This window comes from Dipodomys ordii, unplaced genomic scaffold (genome assembly GCF_000151885.1).
Source record: "Dipodomys ordii isolate 6190 unplaced genomic scaffold, Dord_2.0 Scaffold44, whole genome shotgun sequence".
In the NCBI taxonomy this organism is placed as follows: Eukaryota; Metazoa; Chordata; class Mammalia; order Rodentia; family Heteromyidae; genus Dipodomys; species Dipodomys ordii.
The window spans coordinates 5,127,910-5,145,907 of NW_012267260.1; the positions used below are offsets into that span (position 1 = coordinate 5,127,910).

A 17,998-nucleotide genomic window follows, 5' to 3' on the forward strand; every position below is an offset into this window, starting at 1 on the left:
CCCGCGAACCGGCCGGCCGCCGCCAGCAGGTCCGAGCTGGCGTTGCGGTCCGGGACGAAGGTCCAGTTGGAAAGGGCGGCGGGCTGCAGGACGTGGCTGGCCAGCGCGCTGTAGCTCTGCAACGGAGGAGGAGAGACGTGCGCGGCTGAGAGCCGAGCCCCGCGTACAGGGTCCCCTCGCCCAGGGTCCCTGCGCCACCCTACTAGACGGCAAGACCGTGAGATGCGTAATGGCCTCTTGTACTTCGTAGATCTATCGCTACATCCCCAGGTATTAGAATCTGACATCAGTAGGACTACACAGAGGGAAGGAATGTATGAGATGGATGGATGGATGGATAGACACATAGACAGACAGATATACACATAGATAGATACATAGATACACAGATGGATGGATAGATACATACATACATGGATGGATACATATAGATATGGATGATAGATACACAGATGCATAGATACATAGATGATATATAGATAGATGAATGGATGGATAGATACATAGATACAAAATACATAGATACATAGATAGATATATAGATACATAGATGGCTTTACAGATAACATGGTAGGTGATATAATACAGATGATATAATATAGAGTATGTGTGCCTGTGTATAATATGATAATATAATGCAATATGCTATTGGTATCCATGAGTATCTTGTGCCACGGTGACTTCATCTGAGGAAAAACCATTCATGATGACAATGTGAAGAATTCAGTGCTGTAGTGCAAAGGTTCGAGTCCTTTCCCACTAAAGACCTGCCACCATCCAACCAATCTAAAGTCATCACTTTATCGAAGTGAGCACAGTAACGTTTACCTCGGGATTTGGAGGACCATTTGCTATTGGGGAAGCAGATTTTCACAAAATTAAAGGCAAGGATTCTATGGAGACAGTTGGTGATGAGACAGAGCTGACTCAGGGCCTCTGCATCAACTGAACTTTGAGGCACATGTTCTGGAATTTAAATTTATTTTTTCATTTTTGAATTTTGGGGGGGCCATGCTTGGTCAACATTGTATGTAAGAAATACACAAATAAAGTTGGATTGCTGTATACATATATGTGATACAGACACATCCATACATCTATATATTATTTATACATATATACATACACCCATATATACAGATACAGATACATATATATGAATGTATGCATGGCGCCTAAGGTTTGTTTACCTGCTTTATGATTGTCTCCAAGGTAGCATTTCCAAATTACAGGTTAGAGAACCTGTTTCCCACTTGGCTGTGTCATCGAGGGGCAGGGCAGCAGATCTATGTCAATCTAAGCTTGAGAAATACTGCATACCTAATCCCTCTCTCCTCCCTTCGATAGCACACTGAAGACTGGAGAGCCCTGACATGAGGATGCTTGCTAACTTCATTTAACCCAGAGCTACCCACGGCCCCTGTGCTGCAGGTCTGCTTGAAATCCGGCCTGTCTGTGCCCATTTCTCTGCGCAGCTGGGTTCCACACAACGCTCTTTTGAAAACACTAGAATGGACTCAAGTCTAAGGCTCCTGCTTATCATTACACATTTTTCAAAACTCCTCTCACCTCTTGAATTCTTCCGTGAAATAGAAAGAGCCCAGGTGCAGCGCTGAGTGGAATGCCTGCGGTTGTTGCTGTGGAATTGTTGCACATGAACCCCTCAAGTATAATGTTTAAAGAAAAGGAAATGGGTTTAATGAAACTAAGGACAAGTACCTGCATCTTCTCCTGAGTGACATCCTCAGACAAGTGCGCAGAGATGTTTTTCAGTAATTCCACTACGAAGGCGATATTTCCCGACGTAGCCTCGGACGATCTCACAGCCTCGATGATGCAAGAATAATCCAGGGGGCAGTGCTGCAGGATTCCCTGCACGACGTTCTCAATGGGCTGTGGAGCTCGGAAGCCAAGAATGTGTAGAGGAATAGACGATGAGGCCAAGGAAAGCTGTGACGCTGCACTCGAGTCCTGTTGTTTGAAAATAAAATAAAACTAAAGTTGCTGGCAATTTAAAAAAAATGGCAGTGTACCTAACACGTGTCAGACTGAGAAAACTAAAGGCTCGGAGAAGACAGGTAGAGACAGACGTGGTCCTGAGGGAAGTTGGGTGCTGAGAAGTAAAGGCAAGGTGAGATCACAGAGAGAAGATAGAAGAATTGGTTGCTAAATGGAAGGATATAAAAGCAGGTGCTTTAACTGAGATACGTTGCATTCACTGATTCCTTTAAAATTCCCTTCAGATCACATATTTCGCCTTTCTTCTGGTCAAAGTATTGAAAGCACTAGGAAAAATATCAACTATAATTTAACTTGAGCTGGATGAATTAGTCACTAGTGTGAGAAGCATACGTATTTACCTTTAAAAGTGACAGTTAAGTCCCTCCCCCATGGTATAACCCCTGCTTTCACTGTATTTGATGTCAGTATAATTTGTGGAGGGGGAAGGGGGAAAACAAAACGTTTAAATAGGGATACAGGTGGACCCATTGCAACAATGAGATGTACAAGTCGTTATGTCGAAAACGAACTTTACAACTTTGGGGGGGGGAGGGAGAGGTGGAGCGAGAGGATTGGGTGGGGGGCGGGGGGAGGATGGGAAGGGATGGGAAGGGGAAACAAAGGAGGAGGCTACAATGCTTGATAAGAAATGTACTCACTATCTTGTCCATGTAATTGTAACCCCTCTGTACAGTATTTTCACACACACACACACACACACAAAAATGACAGTTAAGCTGGGCACCAGCAGCTCATGTCTGTAATCATAACTACTTGGAAAGTTAAGAATGGGAAGATTGACATTTGAGGGCATCTGAGCTGAAGACTTCACAAGACCCCCTTCTAAACACATAGCTAGGTTGAGCAAAATGGTATACACCTGGCATCCCAGTTACACTGAAGTTTAAATCAGGAGTATCACAGTTCTAAAGTTTATAAGACTCCCTCTCAACAGAGAAAAGGTGGGTGCAGTAGGCCCCACCTGTCACCCCAGGAACAACAGGGAAAATAAAATAAGTGAATCAAGTCCAAGCACGAACTCAGGCAGGAGGTGAAATCCTGTATCAAAAAAAAAGAACTAGCAAAAATAGGGTAGGGGGCATGACTCGATGGTAGAACACCTGTCTAGCAGGCGTGAGGCCCTGAGTTCAAATTTTAGCACACACACACACACACACACACACACACACACACACACAAGCTAAAATTTAACCTCTAATGACCAAACAATAGCATAAAGAAGTTTCGAGTCCCCTTCCCTTTAGGAAAGACACCAGAAGAAAAGAAGTGGAAGGAGTTGGGAGGGAAGAATCTGCAAAGAAAAGATGGCTGGATGAAAGACATATTTGGCCCAGTCTAGATTTTCTCAAGTCCTCCCTAAGACATATTGTCATGCAGAATGGATCCAATTAGAAGTGTCCCCACTGATCCCGGGTGATTAGCTCATCTCCCCAATGCATCCTCACCTTAAAAAGTGCTTCCACTGATAGGCTGGTGCACGTCTCGGTGGATTTTTGCCACGTGTTTTGATGACACGTGAACCCGACTTGTCCTCGGAAGTGTTTAGCACAGGGCTCACTGCAGGTGGAAGAGGAGACACAGGACCCGTGGCATCCCTCTGAAAGAAAAACACAAAACCAAGTGAGACACACAACTAGGATGTCCACAGTCTAACAGGAGCATCTGATTCATTCTGCAGGGATATCTTTTGGGGGGACGGCTCCCCAGAGGTTTGACAGTAACATGAAACTGTCTGTACTGCAAAACTTAGAGCTCATCAGTGGATGGTGAAGCCGGAGGCCAGGCCCAGTGAGCGCATGTGGAAAAGGAAATTGGCAGAGCATCCGGACAGGCCTAAAGCAGGGAACAGTAAGAGAGGAAAAGAAGGAAGGTTCAGGTTGTAAAGACAGCATGGGAGTTACCAGAAAATTCTGATGAGATTCGTTATTGACAATAGCATAGAATAAGAACCAGGAAGCTTTCCTGCAGAAAACTTGGTGAAGGGAATTCTTGATAAAATATAGGAGGCCCATTTCAAATACTAATTTTCTTTTCAGATATGGTCAATTATTATTATTCCAAATAGTCATCATGAACCCTGAACTAGCAAATCCTGAGCCAATGTGACAAGCTCAGGCTACCTACTATAACATTTTCATCAACGAGTCAATTCCTGGGTGATTTCATGTGTGCTTCTGTGTGAGAGCACTTTTTTAATGTACATGATCAATTCTGATCACAGGCAGAGCTCTTGCATACATAAGAAAGGTTTATTTCCACCACTATCTTCTCCAGGAAGCGCACCACAGCCTTCTTTGGCTTATAAAACACTGGACAGGACTATTGTGCCCTGTGGTCAGGGATCATTTAAGCCAGAAAAATCACCATCCATATGCACAGGGACAAAAAATCGTGACGCTACATTGACTGGGAGATGACAGCATTGCTGTATGAGAAAGAAGTCGGGTATCTCGCTGTCCGAGCTCAAGGGGAAACTTGCGCATCTGGCAATTCAACTGTTCTCTGCTCTCTGCCTGTCTGTGAATGACCCCCAAACCTTGAGGACTGATGCGTGCATTACTAACCAATTTCAATAGCAGGCAAATCTGGAAATACAGAATCTGAAGATCAAGAGGATGGATTGTAAACTTCAGCTCAGTAATACATAATGTATTCGTGTCTACATGACCCATGAAGTTCTACTCCTTGTTTATCTGAAATCTAAATTTAGTTAGGTATCCTATCTATTTTTTTAAATTTGTTTAGAATGGCAACTCAAACTGGAGAGTAAAGAACTGAGGCCCTGAAGCTGTTCATGGAGCTCTGTAGAACCTACTCAGTTGTGCCATTCTTACTGTGAAAGCAGCCAAAGACAGTATGCAAATGAGTGGGAATAGCCATGGGCCACACCAGTGGCACCTGAAATTTGATCCATGGGACAGAATGGGTTAGCACCAGACAAAACACAGGGTCTATGAATACGTCCACTGAAGCGCTCCTAAGAGAGTGCCATATCACTGTGACAGTGAAATTAGAAAGCAGCAGATGATGCTGAGAGCTGTAAAGTCATGGAACTCTATCACTGTATGGCCGACAGGCTGAAAGCCCAGGGGTGTGGCCATGTTTATTACCTGGGCAGCTTTGCACAGTGACTCTATTCCCTGAAAAAGGAATCCAGTGGGTTCACTCATTTCCTTGATGTCCACCAACTACACCTATTATTTGCTGCAAATTAGTTCTTAATCTCTTCATTTAGCCGGAGATGATGACACAGTATGTTCCAAGCCTTACACAACCTAAATGTTTGTGTGCTCATATTCATCATCATGCATAACATGTAGATCCAGGTGACTACCTTTCTCTCCTCTGCTTCTCCAGTGCCATATTTACATAGGGATGTGTTTGCCATCCAAAGTATACCTGACTGTGGCCGTGCAGAATCTGGTTACTCCTGCTGTTACATAATCTCTGTAAATTACTCCTAAGGATCTCCTCCTTCTTTTACTTCCTATTTATGTAGAGTAACAAGTCTCACCATTTTATTCATCTCACTCTGCTTTAACAGACATCATGCACAGTTGTCCCATACATTGAAGCTGATAATACTTTTGAAGGAAGAAGGAAAGTTATCTTGCCCTTTTCCTGCCCTGAGAGCTCATTAATTTCAACAGATGTATTTCCCTTTGGGGGGTTGAGAATAAACAGCTGACTACCGTTCTAAGGCACATGTGAATATTCATGAACTTGCTTCATTGGCTATGTGATTGATAAGGTATCATTGTAAGAAAATCTATCAGGGCTAGCGATATGGAGAAGGTATCCATGTGTATTATTTTGTTGGTAAAACTCATGGTTCAGGGACATGCCTGTAACATCCACATCTTCCCTTTCTTCTTATCCTGTCTCCACATCGGAGCAAAGGGCCTAGGCCCACATACCTTGTGTCCTTCCAGGCTTAGCATTTCCAGGCCCTGGGGGACTTTGAAGTTTCTCTCCATCCTGAAAAATATAAATTCACAAGGGTCCACTTTATTGAGGGACTCTCCTCTCTCTTCTCAGCTTAAGAGTTCCAGGTAAATGCGAAGGGGAAAATGTGTACAGGACTAGGAAGAAAACTATGGCAGATCTATGGGATGGCACTGCAGAAACTTGTTGGAGGAACATGAATGGGAACACGCTGTCCTCCAGGACGGAATCTTGGAGGTCACAAACTCACTCTGAAGGTCAAGTTCGTAGATTGACACATCTTTTGTCAAGTTTTAAGTCTCCAGGAAGAGCTCAGCGATGACAATTGTATTCCCACCTGTCTCTGCCTGTACACTGGAAGATGAAAGGTAACTAATCTATCTTCCCACCACTATCTAGAAAGGAAAAATGAGTAGATACCAGAAATATACATTGGATTTCAGTAATGGGATCATAAATCTCTACTTCTATTGTACTGTGTTATCTTTCAAAACAAGCCTCATATTATAGATAAGAAAATTAAGTGTCAGAAAAGTGGAACGGCTTGTGTAATGAGTGAGAAGCAACATTAAGATCTGAATCTAAGTTGTTCTTCTGTGGGGCCTCTACCGTCTCTTGTGCATCGGGGCCTGTCCATGATCACTGAGGCTCACTTAGAGATGGGTCCACTGTATTGATGCTCTCTGGGAAAGTTCTGACTCCCTCTTCACGTTGCTTTTCTAAGTTTTCTGCTCTAGAAAGCTATTATCAGTAAGGATAAAATGACAGGCAGTTGAAATTCCATTTAAAATCGGTGTGGTACTTTATCCACATTCTAGACCACCAGAGGAACAGAGAGCTCTCCTTGGGAGATCTCATAGGGGTGGATCACACTTACTTTTGGGTGAATCTTGGATCTGGAATGGGAATGTTCTATGGCCAGAAGAAGCACCAAACAGCAAAGCGAGGAGACCTGGGCCTTCATTTTTGCACATTAGGATTTTAACCTGTGACAGGGAAAGAAGGCAGAGTCGGCCTTATGTGTTCACTTCACAATACCAGCAGAGCACCTACCTAGCTGGCTAAGCATCTGCTTCCAGAGGGTTCCTTTCTTTTCTTTTTTTGTTCTTTTTTTTTGGTCGGTTGTGGGCCTTGAATTCTGGGCCTGGGTGCTGTCCCTCAGCTCTTCAGCTCAAGGCTAGCACTCTTATCATTTGAACCACAGTGCCACTTCTGGTTTTCTGAGTGGTTTATTGGAGATAAGAGTCTCATGGACTTTCCTGCCCAGGCTGGCTTTGAATCTCCATCCTCAGATCTCAGCTTCCTGAGTAGCTAGAATTACAGGTGTGAGCCACCGGCGCCTGGCTCTTCAACTGCTTTCTTAAACAGCAAAAATAATTCAAACATATCCTACAAAATTAAGGAGTGGGAGGAGTCCAGAATTTGAACCCAGTGGCCATGCTTGAGAGCCATGCATCCTCTCTACAATGACACCTCTAATCTATGGGGCTACTGACATTCAGGGCTGGTTGGTGTTTCATTGTTGGGGCTGTCCTGCGTATTGCAAGGTGCTTCACGGCATCCCCAGCCTCTGCCTAACAGATCCCAGTAGCAACCCCTCAGTCTGCAGGTGCAGTAGCCACAAGTGTCTCCAGGGACACAGCAAAACATGAAGGAGAACTACTGCCCTGCACTGTACTGCTGCTCTATGCATCTGCAGACAAGCGGCAAAGTGACCTGGGTATGTACCATTTTCTGCTACTGGGGCATGCACTGAGACTTCCTCTCACTGATGAACAAACCAGCATGCAGATAAAGAGGAGGTGGAAGAGCTCAGTAGAAGAGCATTTACAAGGCAATTACAAGGACCTGAGTTTGGTCCTCAGCTCTTTAAAAACAAAAGCTAAAAAAAATTACAGATTTTAGAGCCAGTAAGAGGTTGCATATTTGCACACTGATGTTCATTGCTGTACTATTTGCCATAGTCAAGTTAGGGAGATAACCAAGATGCCCTACAATGGATTAGTAGATTAAGAAAACTGCAAGAGAAAGAGAGAGAGACAGACAGACAGATAGATATGATATGATATATAAGATAGACAGATATACAATGGAATCTTATTTATCCTTCAGGATGAATCGTATTGTGTATTTGCAAGGAAATGGATAGTCTTAAAAAATAATTACAGACAAAGGGTGCATGTTTTCTCTCCTACATGGTAGTTAGATCCCAAATATAAGTATATGTAAAAACAGGAAAACAAGAGCTAGGTTACAATGCTATGGCTACTGTTTATAAACTATTTGTACTAAGCCTGTTTTCGCTTGCATCTCATGAAGTACATGATTCGATCTACCAACCATTTTTCAAGTGCCTCTTACTTGTCAGAAAGCGCACCAGGTGTGAGCAGTAGAGAACTAGCAGTGTCTACCGGGAACACAGCCCAGCCCCGGCCCAGGTGAGAGGAGGGCTCACATGGGCGTGAGGCCTAGCTCTCACCAGTATAGACAGAGACAGGGCTCCATCTCTATCCAGGGAGCAGCCACAGCCCGCTGCTCTGCCATCAGGCCCTTCCTGGGTGGGACTGAGCCTGAAAGAGATTTCCATAAGCCCAAGGGGCCTTGAGCTGAAAAGAGGAGCCACAGACCCCTATAGGGGAGCCTCCCGCTTGTCTTAGGGTCTCAAGTTTCCCGTGAGTAAACAGAGGAAGGACAGGCAATGTGTGTGGTGGTAGTGAGTTTGCAAAAATGTTCAGAGGTGTGCATGGAATCATGGTCCTGTGGTGTAGGTGGAAAGTTCTTGTGAGCACGGTAAGTTAATGAAATACACTGTGAGCAGTCTTAAGGTAGATCCTTAACTGATGGTGCGTTTAACACCCAGTACTTCTTAGGCCCCAATAACAGAAGGCACTGAGTCACTCTCTGTGGCTTTCCTTTGCTGTACATGGAGTACTTGATACAGAACAGGGAGGAGGAAAATGGAGAGGGAGAGGAGGGGAGGGGAAAGGGAAGGGATGGACAGGGAGAGGAATGGGGAGGGGAGGAGAGGGAGACCTTACTACCCACATGAGTAGGTCTGCCGTCTCTTTCTATGCTGTCTCTACAATTTAAGACACTGCCGTAGCCCCCCACCCCCAGGGTCAGAGGCTCTGGTGTTCTTAAACATTCTCTCCCATCCCTCCTGCCTAGAAGTGAGTGTGTGAAAGAGCTGGGGTTCAAAGCTGCAGTCAGCCTGCCTGGGTTTTGTTGGTTTCTGCACATGTTGGATGGAATTCTCAGATGACTCACGCAGAGGAGGGGCACTCCCAACTCAGCTGAGCATGCTGGGCCGGAGCTGGCATTGGGACTCCCAGGAAAAAAAATAAACAAGAAGAGGTGAGCCCAGAACTGCAAGTGCAGTCAATGCAGAAGGACTGCAGGGAATGCGGGCTCTCACACTTCCCAATGTCAACGCCTTACAGTGACAGCCTGGGGATATTTGTCAGCAAAGGGAGCACTTTTAAAGAGTATGTTCTTCTCCACCGATCCACACCGCAGCGGGGTGAGAGGTAGCCACCCCCCCCCCGCCCGCCCTTCCCCGTGCTCTGTGAGCCGTGCGGGCCGTGAGTCACTCACACATGCTTCTTGTCTTAGGGGCAGGACATCCTGAAAGGTGAACCGAGGGTTAAAGAAGGGCGAGGGACTTGAGAACAAGGTGATCCAGAGTGGTGTGTGTACACGTGTGCAGGGGGCCCTCTAGGCTTCATTCCATCACCACTCTCCACTCCAGTGGTGTAATGAGAACTCCGACTATAAGATCAGATGGCTAAATGAATTGTGTATGCGTTTACCACCCAGAACTTCTTAGGCCTCCATAATAGAAGGCATAATAGAAGTCGCTCTCTGCGGCTTTCCTTCGCTGTAGAGGGGGTACTTTAAATGGAACGCAGAGGAGAAAAATAAACATTAGAGACTTTAGAAACATATTATCTCCTCTTTGGCTTGCAGCCAGCTCTTTGTAGCTCAGGGTCTTTTCTGAGATGCCTCTCAGGATTCTAGTTGTGATAGGTCCCGACAATCCCATCCTGACATCTCACCAGCTATCCTGACTCCTCTCAAATAACAGTAAAAAATAAACTGATAAAGCCAGCAACTGTTCTGCCCCCTGAAGTACCAAAAAAGAGAAGGAAAAAAACAACACCCAATGATACTGCACTAGAGGCCCCACCATGGTTCAAAGAGTCTATGCGACATAGCCATCCACACAGCACACGCGCCAACCTCTCAAGACCAGAGCGCTGCCCTTGAAATGGAATTTGAGAATAATTGGAATTTTGTAAGTAGTTGTACAAAGGGGTTTCGGTTCCACATGTCATTTTCTTAGCGCAATGTCTTTGGATCATGTCACCCCTCCGTTATTCTACCCCATCTCCCTAACCCTACCTATGAACTCAGTGTACCCGGTTCCAAAGAAATGTTTTCTTATTATTATAAAGACAGTTTCATCAATATCACTAAAAGAGAATTTACTTTTAACTCTCGCTTTGCATTCAATTCCATCCAGAAGAAAGGAGTTTAATTTGCCAGGACAGAGGACAGAGCAAGGACAAAGTCTAACTGCAGGACAGAGGACAGAGCAAGGACAAAGTCTAACTGCAGGACAGAGGACAGAGCAAGGACAAAGTCTAACTGCAGGACAGGTTGTCTTGCATTTGCACTCCTACGTGAGCAATTTAAGCCTGTGTAGCAGATGAGCCCACGAAGAACAACAAATGGGAAAGAAACCAAAAAAAAAAAAGATTTAGGAAATCCTCCAGCTTTGAGCTAGCCCATTTCTAAATGGTGAGAAGGATCTTGCAAAAAAATAAAAATCAAGCACGGCTGACTATCCCATCATAAACCATACATCCCCCCCCCCTGCAACTAAGTACAGAAAGACTCCTCTCTTCCCAAAGCAAAGAGGCTGGTGTGGGCTACACACTCACAGTGTCCAGCTGGTGTGGGCTAGGTACTCACGGTGTCCAGGAAGCAGATCTAGAAGCCCAGAGACATAGGGTCATCCAGCCGGGAGGTCAGTATGGAGAGCAGGCCCCACCACCCTGCCCACCATCACCGTGGCCACACTCACACCCAGGCTCCCTTCAACGACCAGGACCCATCTCTAGAGCAGGGAGCTCAGGAGGACCCAGTGAGAACCAACTGGCTGTGGTAAGAAGCCACTCTGACAGCACTGAAGCTGCCCCGGCTCTGAGACTTGTGTAAGAGTGTGATTCATCCCACCGTGGGCCTGTCAAGCCTGCCTAAGAGAAATTACAGGTTTCTCTTGTCTGAAGCAAATCTATTAAAGTGAGTCACTTGTTTGTCCTTTGATTCTTCATTTTTTATCTCGGACGATTGCATGAGACTGCGGGTTGCACCCGCGCCCACGTAATTAGGATCGGAGAGAGCAGATGCCACGGCGCGCCCCGATTGTGGGTGATGGGTCCCAGAACTTACGATGGCCTTTTGCTAGTACCAGTGGTGAACTTGGAGAAAGCGAACTGAGAAATGGAGCAATGAATCATGATCTCATCACTAACTGGCCCCCTGAGGTATTCATGCCTGGAACATGCCAAAGAACCTTCCAGTGGGAGTGAGCAATGCCAACCCAGAAGGCACAGTCTCTCCTGTGGGAAGCTACGTGACGTGACTTCAGCCAGCGCAGTCGGTGCGAATCATTCTGTTCTCACACACACACACACACACACACACACACACAGAGTCCCACTCATCCTCATTCTGGTGCCTTCCATCCCCCAGTGTCTAATAAAAACATTCACTGGGATGTCACCAGGGGAAATGGAGAGGGAAAGGTGGATGAAGGAAGAGGAAGGCTGGTCACACAATTTTCAGCCAGGAGGGTCAACGTGTGTGGAAAATAGGTCAGTTCCATCTAGGTCACTAGTTAAGTACTGGGTCATTACAGATTTGGAAAAACCAGTCTTGAGTAGTTATGTAACCTTTTATTGAACTTATTTGCTGCACATAGTCTATGTACATGACACCTTATTCAGTCCCTGGAATGTGCAAGTGTTAACTTGGTAAGTCCCAGAAGTAAGTAAACTTTTTTCCTAAAGGTTCACAACCCTAGCTAGGAAACAAAAACAATACATACATACACACAGACCAAAGGAAACAAGCAATGTCACACAATAAATACCGATGCAAAGTGAGTGGCATTATTTGTAAATAAGAAATTTCTCAAGGGAATCGCACTTCTGGTTTGACCAGAAGGGAAGAGTTCCCAGAGAGAAGGAGAAACAATGAAGCCAGCTTTGAAATGTGAGCCAAAAAAATGGAGCCTATGATGTATGTTTTTATAATTCCCAAGTAGGGATTCATACATCATGATGGATAAAGGTCTCATCCCACAGCAAAGGCATGGAACCAGCCCAGGAGCTCCACAACCCATGCCTGGATGAAGAAAATGTGGGATGTATGTACAGCAGAGTGTTCTCCAGCCACCAAGAATAAAACCATGTCATTTTCTGGGAAGTAGCTGGAACTGGGGATACCTTGTCAAGAAAGGGAGGTCAGGCTCAGAAAGACAAAGACTGCATGTTCCCTCCTATGTACAATCGAGACCAAAGAAGAAGACACCGTGATTGTGGAGGGGAAATTGTTTGAGGTGGGACCGGCAACTTGAGTAGAGGGGAAAGAGAAAGGGCAATAAAAGTGTATGATATGGAAACAAATCATGTAGATACCTGACAAGAGAAATAAATCATATGTCTACATGAAAACTGTCCACAATAAAACCCATTACAAACTCCTAAGAAGGAAAGGAAAAGAGAATGGAGCATAAGATAAAGTAATATAGAGAGGATGGATTTTACCAAAGTCCATTCTATGCATGTATGCACATATCACAAGGAAATTCCTTTGTCCAATTAATTTACACTAATTAAAAAGAAATCAACAAAAACAAGGCTCATTCAACAGGAAGATGATCAGATTTTGCTGTTTGAGGACCCCAATGTCAAACAGACAAAATAAAACAGTCCTTTTATTTGGAAGTAGATTAACTAACTGGCTGGCTGTGGTGATTGATTGACACCTGTAATTCCAGCTTTTATGAGAAATGGAAATCAGGAAGAAGACAGTTCAAGGGCAGACAGGGCAAAAATAGCTCGCGAGACCCCCAGCCCCATCTCAACCAGTACAAAGCTGGTAACATCCGGCTACCAACCCAGCTGAGTGGAGTATAACTAGGAAGATCTCAGCTCATACAGGTTGGGTATAAATGCAAGCCCCTGTTTAAAATAACTAATGCCAAAAATAGTACTAGGGGCATGGTTCAAGTGATAGCTGCTGCAAATGTAAACCCTAAAGTCAAATCCAAACACTACAGAAAAGTACATAAATAAAATAAAAGCTAAATTTTAAAAAAGATGTCAGCTAACTGGCTCCCATGAACAACCAAACTCACATGTAGGGCCAAGGCGCACTGTGTGTGTGTGTGTGTGTGTGTGTGTGTGTGTGTGTGTGTGTGTGTGCACGCATGCACGTGCACATATAGTCACTAGTGCTCAAATAGAAAAAAAATCGCCTCATATTTAATGCAGTTAATAGTTCCTAAATGTTCCAGGCACCTGTGACTCATGCTGTAATCCTAGCTACTTCGGAGGCTGAGATCTGAGGATCATGGCTCAAAGCCACGAGACTCTCATCTCCAATTAACCTCAAAAAGCCAGACATAGAGCTGTGGCCCAAATGGTAGAGCACTAGCCTTGAACATAAAAGCTTAGGGACAGCACCCAAGCCCAGAGTTGAAGCTCCAGGACCATAAAAAAACAATAATTCCCACATGCTACTCTAAATACTTTACCTATATTTAATCACTTAATCTCAACTATAATCTTACGAGGTAGGCTCTCTCGTCCTCAACTTTTAGATGAGAAAAGCAAATCCCAAGAAATTATAAACGGCTTTCCCAAGAAGGGTTGTACAGTAAGTGGATATCCTACCCACCCATCTGCCACAGGCTTCATTAACACCTGTTTCTCCTCAGACTACCTTCCCAGGTCACTTCCTCTGTGAGGCCTAAGCAGGACACAGGACGTGTATCTCTCAAGAACTGACCAAAATGAAACTCATCTGCACCCTTGCTGGACATTATGCAGGCTGTTGCCACGTGGGTTTGAGAGAGGGCACGGCTTCTTCGAGAGACACCCACATCACTGCAGTGTCTCCAGCAGACTCCATGGAACTTTCTCGGTGCATTCTGAGCCCTGAGTAGGCAGGTGTCTTCCATCAAGCTCCTTCAGGCAGGGGGTGTGCCTGAGAAGAGCAGTTTCCATGCCAGTCGTGATTGCCCCATGCACAAGGCAAAACAAAAGAGAGGCGGCTCCCTCCGTTTCTCCCGTGCTCAGAGTTCTCAGCTGTCAAAGGAGACTTCATCTTTAGAGTTTGTCCAGACTTCCAACCGCCCAACTATTTAGCTTTGGGAGATTCTCTCCTCATTCCAGTGCATCGCTGTGGGCAACTGGCATTTCTCCAAGCCTGAACCTCTGCAGGGAGAACGCCCAGGCCCAGGCCCATCCCACCTCTCTCCCTCAAAGAGACCCTAAGGCCGTACGGACAAAACCATTTTCTGTCTGCTGAGAAGGGTTCTATTGCTGTCCAAGCAGGAGCAATGCTGTGTTTGAAAACAGCAGAATAACAGAGATAACGCTTCCGGTTGGTGAAATTTTTTTCCCTCCACTCTGATCATTAATATGACATGGTCTTTTCAAGCTCCTCTACCTAGAGGAAGACTCTTGACAGCAAAAACAAGAAGAGAGGGAGAAGCACTGCTTGACCACAGGTGCGGGCCCCACCTTCCCATCCGCACACAGCAGCAACAACGCAGGCCTCCTGGTCATGTGGTCAGAGACGGTCCCTCTGCCTCTCTCTCCTCGATTTCTGCTGCCTCTGAGCTGCCTTTGTAAAGGCTTCTCCTCCCCCACAGCTTCGTCTGAGCCCTACTTTGAATGTTGTACTCACTTACATACATCATTAAGAAAATGAGGGACTCTGTACTTGAAATAGGATATCTCCCTCTCCCTGCCCCAGGTTCCAAAACACATCTTGTTGGTGACAGAAGGTATGCGCAGAAGGCCCTGGGCTGCTGCATAGTCTGGAAGACAAAGTCAAACACAGCCTACCTCCCTCCGGCTCCATCTTGAATCCCCGTGACTCACAGAGCTCTAAGCTTCCACCTTACCTTAAAATAGGCATCTCACATTGGTCAAGATAGACTGTGTTCAGAAACTGCTTTGTAAAAGGGCAACTCCTTTATGCTTCTACTTAAAGATAACCTTTTTTAAAGTTCAGAACAAATAAAACAAAATAGGTATCTTTTCTGGCTCAAACGCTCTATGCCTTTCACTTGGTTCATGGTCAGGGAAGTTGCATTGAAGTCCTAGCCAGGCTGAGTGTCTAAGCCATTGAACTTCAAAGGCATAGACTACCCTGGCAGTTGGAATTCTTTTATCAGAAGAGCCAATGGTGACCTACTTAGAGTCAGGCTCAGCTGCTGGTAACTATTCATGAGGTCCCCTCCCATCTCAACCCCCAGAATCCAGCTAGATTATCTAGGTCACCTTGCCAAAGTAAGCCAGAGCTCACTTCCTGAGGATGAATGAAACCCAACAGCACAGAGCTGGAGGCACGGATAAAACCCTGCTCCTCCTGTTCTTTTGAGGACAGCCAGGGTAGCATATTTGTGGCTGATGGGCAAGAGATGGTGAGCAGCACGGAGCACCTCGGACGGAGGGCTCTGCCCCCCTTTCCACACTGCACCCCCTCCTCCATCGGCTCCAAGTTGTGAGCCTTCCTCAAAGTTCCCGCAGGCAAGAAGACAGGAATACAGGCGTGGTTCTTTGGGTTCACCGTTCCTGGAATGAACGGCCCTGTCAAGGAGAGAAGAAGCATACCTTCAATAAACAAGTAGCGAGGCCCCAACACTTCACCGCTGTATTGTAAGTCCACTCTTTCCTGAACAATAATAAGCCTTCGGCAGAGCCTCTCGGGCAGATGTGAACCACTCTCTTCCCTGTAGGCTCTGAGGTAACTCGGGACCCAGGCTTGCTCTATTGCCTACCGGTGCTCAGTGACCAACTATGTCTTTCTCTAAGTTGGACCACTTCCTTTGAAGTGGAACTTTTCTCTGAAAAAAATCAACCTCATTACTCTATAGAAGATCCTGAGCTGTTCCAGAAGGTCCCAGAGGCTGCTGCAGCCCACATGCTCCAAGGAGGGGGCAGGAGGCGCTCTCTGCATGTCTAGGGTACCACTAGTGCAGCTCTGTTTCTCTGTGTGAATCTTGCACTGTGGAAATTGTCATTTCCACAGATTCATTCGCGTTTCTCTGAGTTCCCTCACCATCTCCATCTCTGAGAGTCTCCCTGTGCTGATGGGTGTCTCTGTTGAGTGTGTCCTGTCTCCCTCTCTGTTCATGTCTTCTTTCTAGACTTAGAGGAGCAGAAGACACATGATGGGAAGAGTGTGTCTGCATATGTCTGTCTCACTGGCTCTTTTCTCAGCTCTCAGTCACCCATGTCCCTCTGTCATCCTGTCTTTTAGTGTGTTTCCCCTGTAGCTGCCTTTTCTCATTTTGTTTCTCTATGTGCTACATAAACATCTACCTTAAACACAAATGTAAACATGCTAAACATCTCCTTTAAATGTAAATTTAAATGAACATCTACCTTAAACACAAACTTCGATGCCAAAACCTCTCACAAATACTATTTTGTCAGAATTTCTTCATCTTGGTAAGGCTAGAAAAATGCAGGAGGCCACAGTAAGAAATTTAGAGAGGGGCTGGGAATGTGGCTCAGTGGTAGAGCGCTTGCCTAGCATGCATGAAGCCCAGGGTTTGATTCCTCAATACCACATTAAAAATAAAAAAAAGCCAGAAGTGTCGCTGTGGCTCAAGTGATAGGGTGCTATCCTTGAGCAAAAGAAGCTCAGGGACAGTGCCCAGGCCCTGGGTTCAAACCCCAGGACTAGCCAAAAAAAAAAAAAAACCAAATTTAGAGAAAATGTTGACATGCTAAAGGATATGGGGGAAAGGGGAGAACAAGAGAGGAGATATGAGTAGAGGGGACAATGAAATAGAGAAGACATTGGACTTGGCTTCCTTAAACCCACCCAAGCCAGCTCATAGCCTTCTCTTACATGCCTGATTGCTTTATAGGAACAGCAAAAAAGTTTCCCCAAGACCCAGATTTAGTAAAGTGAGCACAGTTGAATGCCAGTGGCGCTGAATGCCTCCAATCCTAGCTACCCAGGAGAATAAAATACAGAGAAGCATGGTTTGAAGCCAGTCTGGATAGTTACGTCGGTGATACTCCATCCCCCATATAACCAGCAAACAGCTTGACTGGAAACACGACTCAAGAGGTAGAATACTGGTCCTGAGTAAGATCTAAGTTCCAAACCTTGGTACCAGTAAAAAGAAAGAAAGGAGATACAAATTTCTAACCATAACAAGGTGAGAATAAATTGTACTAGAGAACCTTTTCAATTATGAAGTGTTTTCTAACTACAATTAAATTGTAGCTGTTTTTTCTAAAGAAATGGCATATATACATATACATGTATATTACACATACACACACACACACACACACACACACATATATATATATATATATCACATACATGGAGACCTCCGGTTTATACTCACCTCTCAGGTTAGGGATGAAGCCTGGGATATTAGCTTGGCCCTTTGGTGGGTTTACAAGTCAATTCAGAAGAAAAGCTCTGATGAAGACAAAGTATGATTGTATTTATCATGACTAGTCCAGTTGCAATTATCTTCCTGACTCAAAACAACACAAGGAATTATGTCCGCAGCAATTCATGTCACCCTTAAACTGCATCTCTCTCCTCTCCTCTTTATATTAGAATAACGAACAACGTAAGAACAGGCTGGCATAAGAGACTCCCCCCTAGCCTAGCCTGGGCCTCTCTCCCTAAAGAAGCTCCTTGGGGCTTTGAGTGGATGAGTCAAATCATCATGGCAACTGACTCCTCTTGAAAATTG

General features: G+C 45.2%; 1 protein-coding gene across 1 annotated transcript in view; it reads right to left on the minus strand.

Moving 5' to 3' along the window:
* The window catches only part of LOC105987719 (probable G-protein coupled receptor 111), a 41,036-nt gene that overhangs the window by 9,473 nt on the left and 13,565 nt on the right, over positions 1-17,998 (minus strand). Inside the window, exons 7-13 of the mRNA XM_013019075.1 lie at positions 15,574-15,857; positions 5,940-6,000; positions 3,468-3,619; positions 1,720-1,971; positions 1,570-1,637; positions 783-851; positions 14-258 (exon numbers count right to left, since the gene is read on the minus strand). Coding sequence (XP_012874529.1) covers positions 14-258; positions 783-851; positions 1,570-1,637; positions 1,720-1,971; positions 3,468-3,619; positions 5,940-6,000; positions 15,574-15,857 — 1,131 coding nt within the window. The remainder of the gene's footprint in view (positions 1-13; positions 259-782; positions 852-1,569; positions 1,638-1,719; positions 1,972-3,467; positions 3,620-5,939; positions 6,001-15,573; positions 15,858-17,998) is intronic.